This window comes from Schistosoma mansoni, chromosome 1 (genome assembly GCF_000237925.1).
Source record: "Schistosoma mansoni strain Puerto Rico chromosome 1, complete genome".
Classification (NCBI taxonomy): domain Eukaryota; kingdom Metazoa; phylum Platyhelminthes; class Trematoda; order Strigeidida; family Schistosomatidae; genus Schistosoma; species Schistosoma mansoni.
The window spans coordinates 48,690,351-48,697,231 of NC_031495.1; the positions used below are offsets into that span (position 1 = coordinate 48,690,351).

Consider the following 6,881-nt stretch of genomic DNA (forward strand, 5'->3'; position numbering starts at 1 on the left):
TTATGTCTCTCAGTTGAAACATCCCAAGTTATCCTTCCGTGATAACTGGGTTGATGGACTAGCCAAATGATTGGCTACAATAAATACTCGCAATAGGCAGCAGAATATATTAATATTAACAGGTTGCAAGGTACAAAGCGGAATCCTCGCTGGATTCGCATGTTCATAAGGTCAAATGGACTAATTCACACCAGCCATACATGACGATTTTCAACAGACTTTCTATGGGTTATTGATCTGTTGTTTAACGTAGAAATGGTCTAACCTGATGGATAATTTCTCAATTGTCGGGTAACATTTCACTTGACATATTTGTCATTATAATTAACTAGGAATCGATGGTAAGTGCGACGAAGCCATTGAAGTAAATTATCCGTCACTATTCTAAGAATTTTCATCGAAATACAACTTGTTTTATGTTCAAGCGTTAATTTTTAAATGTTTTTAATTCCCATTACATATGTGTCGTTTATCGTCAAATGCACATAGATCATCAAGATAAGAATAAATTTCAGAGTTTTAACAAAGCTATGAAGGGAAACAAACAATCCCATCAATATTCAGGCACGCTTTGAAGATTTTTGAACTTTTGATAAGAAAGTCGTTCTTGTTTTAACTGTCAACCGTCATATTTGAGCGCAGCTACGACTGTGAACGAATCGGTTCAGTAAAATGTTCAATTGTGCGCTGGAATCTATTGTGTAGACTATTAACTATGGAATTTTACTTCACATTGACTAAAAAGCTGAGCAAATATACCTGGAGCGTTCAGGTACGTTTGGGGATACATCATATGTTGCGTTAGTGTAACGCATATTGGTCGCTACATTTGATGACACTTTTGAATATTCCTTAATCGGATTATCTCGAAGTAGAAGCGTCATGGGAGAAGAAGCATTTAGGTTTTGTATTTCAAATTTGGATATAAAGTAATTAGTATGCCACCATACATATTTACGGTGAGCTATTTTAGTCGTCAAAAATATGAGATAATGAAGCATTTGAATGCCGATTATGCTATGTTTTTCGTCTTCAGCCTCATGTTTCACTGACCGGAAATTCTTGCTTACGATAGTCATCGGGAATACAGAGTTGTGTTCACTCGACACATCTTTCTCAAATGCCAGGCTAATGTATAAAATCAGTCTACTAAGTGAATAAAATTACTTTACATTAGGATGCTTGTGCTCTTTCAGTAACATAATGCTGTATAACAAAAATCTGTCTATTTCATGTTCCTAAAGTTATCAGCAAGTCTATTCGTCGTTGTTTTGTCTCGAGAAAAGCTTGTTGTCTAGGTTTTCATCGTATTCTAGGTATTACAATTAAGACACAATACCAGCCAACGTAATAAAATTGGTCTTCCGTAATAACCTGGTTTTTCGCTGCGCATGAATATGGTATATAGTTATATAAAATAACTGATAGTGTCACGAGCTGCTGTTTGGCCTGATAGGTTTGTCACTGAATATCTGCTATCTCCCATTCGAAATTCCCTATTTGTTAAAAAATCCCCTTCAAACAAACTAGTAAAATATCGTGAGTCCAAATGGTATGAAAGTTTGGCGTTGATCATTGTTTCTAAACTGTAGTTTATTGCCTAGATTTAATTAGCCAGTAAATGACGATCTCTACTCCACATTTATTAGTAACAGACGTTGAGAATTCAGCATCATAGATGACGTCAATTACTGAATAAGGGTTCAGTCAATAGACCAAGATGTCATCAGCCCCTACTGCCATAGAGCCTATCTAGTAGTAGTGCGTCCGACGGTACCGGTTATCCTACAAACATACTAGTAAAGCAGCACTCCAAATCTTTATAAAAAACATCCGCAACATACCCATGTCACCAAGGTTACTCAACTAACTTATGTTTCCGCGTCTTGATCCTATAAGAGTACATGGCCAGCATATCCCACGCCAGTTAAAGAATCAGCTATTCAACTCTTTAAGCACGTTAACAGTAAACTTGTTTGCAATATGATATTGTGGTTGCTCCTTCAGATTAAATACTTTAGTGAATGCTTCCGCAAACGCAAATATAAGTTCGTAGTTCCCATACTACTTCTGTTTACTACTGCTACTACGAGTTTTTTTTATTCATTTTCCTGTGTATTCATCCCCGGATTCCTAGTATCCCAATGCTGTTGATCTTGTCGCCTTATATCTGTAGACTTTCAAGATGAACGAACCAACTGGTGTCGGGCCAACATTTGCTGATGCATGCGATGATGGTAATCTTTAACTATAATCCTATCGTTTTCAGGCGAACTTATCAGCATTTGTTGTCTTTGTGGTAAAACGTTTTCAAGTCAGAGTCTTCTACACAAACATTTTGAATTGATGCATGAAGGTAACTCGTCAAAAGATTTCAAACAGTTTAAATTAGGTACGGAAATAGATACTGAACAGTATGATCTAAGTGGATTTGCCGCTATGGGGAATGAACAAGGTCGTAAAAGTAATGGTGAAGAAGATGCAAGTAAGACTCATCATTGTATTTTGAATAACTGCCATTGCTTTACGTCCTGAGATGTGTCGTTATCGTTGTGTATCATCTAGTTTTTACAATTTGTTACTCAAAATAACCGTCGTCTGTACATTTCCCTATGTAATAACGATTATCAGTTCTGTTTCTTCCAAATATTGAGCTGAAATACGAAAGCATGAAGTTCTCATATTGGATGGAAACTACAACCCTTTACAGTAAGCTGGTACTAGCCGGAAGTTATCTGTCCTAAAAGTAGTGTAAGGTGGTTGATATTTGTAACTATAATGATCGCTATACTAATTTAAGCTTTCTCTATCCCTAAATGTATCTAAAAAAAACTTTAATTCACAAGCATATGACTGTGAAACCACCTTATAAAATGTCAACATGAAACAATCTCATATTCTTAAATTCTTTCAGGTTTTATACCACTATGTTAATTAATCTAGTTTGTTTACGTGTATCTAAGGTCAAGGGAGAAAAACATCATTATTAGCCACTCGTTTTAGTTTATCCCTAAAGTATTTTATCCGGTTACAAAGTGGTCCTTTCCATTCAGTTTCTCTAGTGAACAAAAATACTAAACCGTTGGTTCCCTTGATACAACTTTAATTGTATTTGTCATATGGAAAATTAGCTATCTTAGATGAATCAGTAACAAGTAGTTTCAACAGTAAAACCCATTTGCGGATTAACTAAAATCCCCAGTAATTTTGAGCTTACATTTCGTTATAATTTATATTCATATTTGTTTATGTACGGCTCAAATTCTGGTTCGGTACATCGCCAAAAATTCAGTTATTCGAGTAAACTAATTTTCTTGTAGGGAAATACAGAGCGGTAGTTGTAGTAATACTACATAAATGGACAAAAATGGTATTCGGTTAGGGATCCAGCAAAAGTTCACACATTCTTACGAATCTCAACTTTGTCTGGCGGACTGGTAACCACTGGTCTACAAACAAAAGACAGTCTGACCGACGTTGTTGGAGCAACAAATCAGATGAACTATCCCTTGAAGTGCTCCACCCAATGTTCGAGATGTCGTCATGGGTTTATAATTTGTGGGCCATCAACTCTGAGAGTTGCCTTGAATGAATTGGAACAGCTTCTGACAGCAACCAGGTGTAAATTGATTGGACACACAACCAAAAAATTAATCATGCTAGGTTCAAGGTTAGTTAGTCCCTAATGCCCTGGTACGGCCGAGAGTGGGGAGAGTCCGCTCTCCCTCTAGTAATGTTCTCGCATGGTCAAGCGTATATAGCTTCTGCCAGAGAAGTCCTACTCACTGCCTTCTCGTGGTATTACTGTTGTTTAAGAAATTGAGAGGACAAAAAGCGAACATCCGGCGCTTCAATCAGGTTGGTGGACACGGAAAGTCCACCTAGGGGAGTTGGAAAACCCTGATTCCAAACCAATGGTGCACATGGGCTCCAGTATCCTAATGGAACAAATGGCGTATGAACCAATCGTTGGTCACCGGCTGCCATGGGACTGCATCTCCTTAAGATGCTCCACTGCCTTGTGGATTAGACCTTCAGGTCAAGGGCTCCGGGTGTGGCTTCCTACAAGAACCACATGCTTCAGTTTGGGTACCTGGGCAGTAACACAGCCCTAACACAAATCAAATGAGATTTGTGCGGCGCATATATATCTGGTTCCCCTTTTTACCAATATTTATGTGTCTAAATAAATAAAAGTTGGCAACCCACCGAAATCTGTAGGTAAAAACTGGTTAAATTAACAAGACGGCTAGTAAGGCCCCCTGCGGCCTCGCAAAACTTCGTGCGCAGAAATAATTGGCTTCTTGTGAAGGGCTCACACATGATTAGCGGACAGATTTCTGTTTAGGTCGTCGATCTATTGACTCATCTCTTCACTCTCCGCCAATACTGGAATACCTTCACACTTATTGCAGACTAACAGTCATTATTTTGATATCAAAGCTTCTTAGATTCGTTGGAAAAACTGTGCTCTCAGACTCTCTATTGAAGGAGAGTGTCTTGAAAAGCTTACTGACATCTTGATGGCTTTATACACGAGCGTCCCAAACAGGGTGAGGCCGTTCAACCACCTTTCTCCGTTTTATTCCAACAATAAAGGTAAGCGTTGTTCCCCTGCGACTTTCATACTGATGAAATCAAAGGAACAATTGTAAGGGAAATGCGTTGTGTGGTTGTGGGTCTGTCACAACCTGCAGAGGGACTTTTCAACATATATATAACGCCGCCTTACTGTGCAGTGACACAAACTATCTCAATCACATCTAATCAGTTAGCACATAGTCTTTATACGTATATAATGTTTCTTGAACATGCTGAATTTGAACTACTTCTGAAAAACTGGCTGGAGAATGTGGCTCCACTCAATTTCCTTTTAGTCTGTTAGTAGTCGAAAGTTCCGTTTGTTTGAGTAGTGAGTGATAAAATAGAATGACAGGTGAAATCGATCTACGCTTAGTAGAAGACAAGTTAGCGTATGTTAATATCGAACATCTTTGGCGTTATTATGATGCCAGCCTCCCTCTATGTAAGACCAAGTTTACAGCTGATTGGTCGGGACAGTCTTCCTGGCATCTTCGACCTGAGGATATTCAGCTACTTTGTGTTCAATCGTCGTTGCCTCCAGGTGATTGCTATAATCAGATGGCAACATATTACTAATTCCGAGGCTTGGCGATGAGTATTTGGCCACAGTGATGGACAAAAAATTGATGTCACCATCTCGAAAAAACTGATAGTGCATTATTAGCCAACACTGAGGTGGTCTCTGGATGACATGGTCCCGTATTATGAAAGATTACTGCTTAAGATAGACGTCCGTCGATCAACCAAAACTCCTAGGTTGCAGTCCTAGGGATGGTGCAGTTCGGTGACGTTAGACGTTGTCGAATATAACTCATAATAGAAACTGATAGTAATCCCACTATAGTGAGTGAACCATCCTGACTAAAAGCTCTACTGGTTGTATTTTTGACCGAACTACATCTATCATATGCTATTTTTGTTTCATTTATTTACTGTAAAATACTATTGCTTTTCATTTCACAATATCATAACATCTCTGTGACCCGAACGTGCTTGTATTGTTGCTCAATGTGACCAAAAGACTGGCGTCTTTGTCAAACAAAACTATCACTTGCATATCCCAAATCAACACGTAATCTTAGTAGATCAATGTCTGAAAAGTTGTTTATATGGATGTCTGTAAATAAACTAGGTAAAGATGCAGAAAGTGGATAGCCCTGACAAACAGTTAGGTTTGGTAATTCTAGTGACAGTATTTATTAAATGATTCCCAACAATGTTAACTAACTGAAAAATCCTCCCTAGAAATAAAGTATACTTTTAGTTATTTTTCAAAGTTACTGTACTTCGGCATATCGTGTTACTCTTAACTTTGTCTTTTTTCTTTCTATTCATTAAAACAGATTTCCGAGTTCTGAATTGTGCGTTTTGCAACAAAGTATTTACTAAACACTGTAATTTAAACACACATATCAAAGCAGTCCATAAAGGTCAGATTCTGTTAATGTAAACAGTTTTTGTATATACAGCGTTCCTATCTTTGTTTTTCTTCAATACTTACCTGTTAGGGTTTTTGGTCATATTTTAGGTGTAAAACCGTTTGAATGCACTTATTGTTATAAAGGATTCACTCGAAATTCTGATCTTCATAAGCACATCGACGCTGTTCACAAAGGTTGGTTAGTGTTTTCTACTTTAGGTAAACTTTCTATATAGGTCTCAAGCCTTTCGGATGTGAAGTATGCCAGCGAAACTTCTCTCAGAAATCCAGCCTAAAACGACACATAGAAGCAATTCACGAAGGTAAGTCGATTCTCAAGGCAGATGAAGCAGCACTAGATTGCAGCTAAAATCCGTTATAGTTTTTGGCATGTCAATATTTTCTGAATGATGGATATGTCCAGGTTCTAGTTCCGGAAAAGTTCCGATTAGATGCATTCTGTCATATTGTCTCGCATCGTAACAACCAAGATGGAACAATCGACAGATTACTAGGCGTTTCTTTGGAAAGACGTTTCAGTTTTCTGAAAACCCTCTTTCTTCCCTTTTTAGGTATGAACTTTGACGACATCACTTCTCCAGAAAGAAAAGGCTTTAAATGATGTTGAGGTCTGAGTTTATTTGTGGTTAAATTCAAAGATATACCGTCACAAATTCCCCGGATTTTACCTTAATTAGATTTTAAATTTAAAGAATACACCAAATTATTTCTTTCCACCTCTGTTCTTGATCAACATTTACCAAAATTTATGCTGTCCTAATTCTAGGGATATTTGAAGTTAAAGTTAAGCAATTACAAATTCTGAATAAGATTTCTGCTAAATAAATAAATCCATCAATACTAAATCGCTTCAGTG

General features: G+C 37.5%; 1 protein-coding gene across 1 annotated transcript; it reads left to right on the forward strand.

Annotated features, from left to right (window-relative positions):
- Positions 1 to 2,185: 2,185 nt before the first annotated feature.
- Smp_147960 (SmZF1) lies at positions 2,186 to 6,626 on the forward strand (the record flags this gene model as incomplete). The annotated part of the gene is made up of 4 exons (XM_018794668.1): positions 2,186 to 2,237; positions 2,270 to 2,356; positions 2,393 to 2,485; positions 6,577 to 6,626. 4 exons carry the CDS (start codon positions 2,186 to 2,188, stop codon positions 6,624 to 6,626), a joined length of 282 nt encoding a protein of 93 aa, XP_018649057.1.
- Between the last annotated feature and the right edge of the window lie 255 nt (positions 6,627 to 6,881).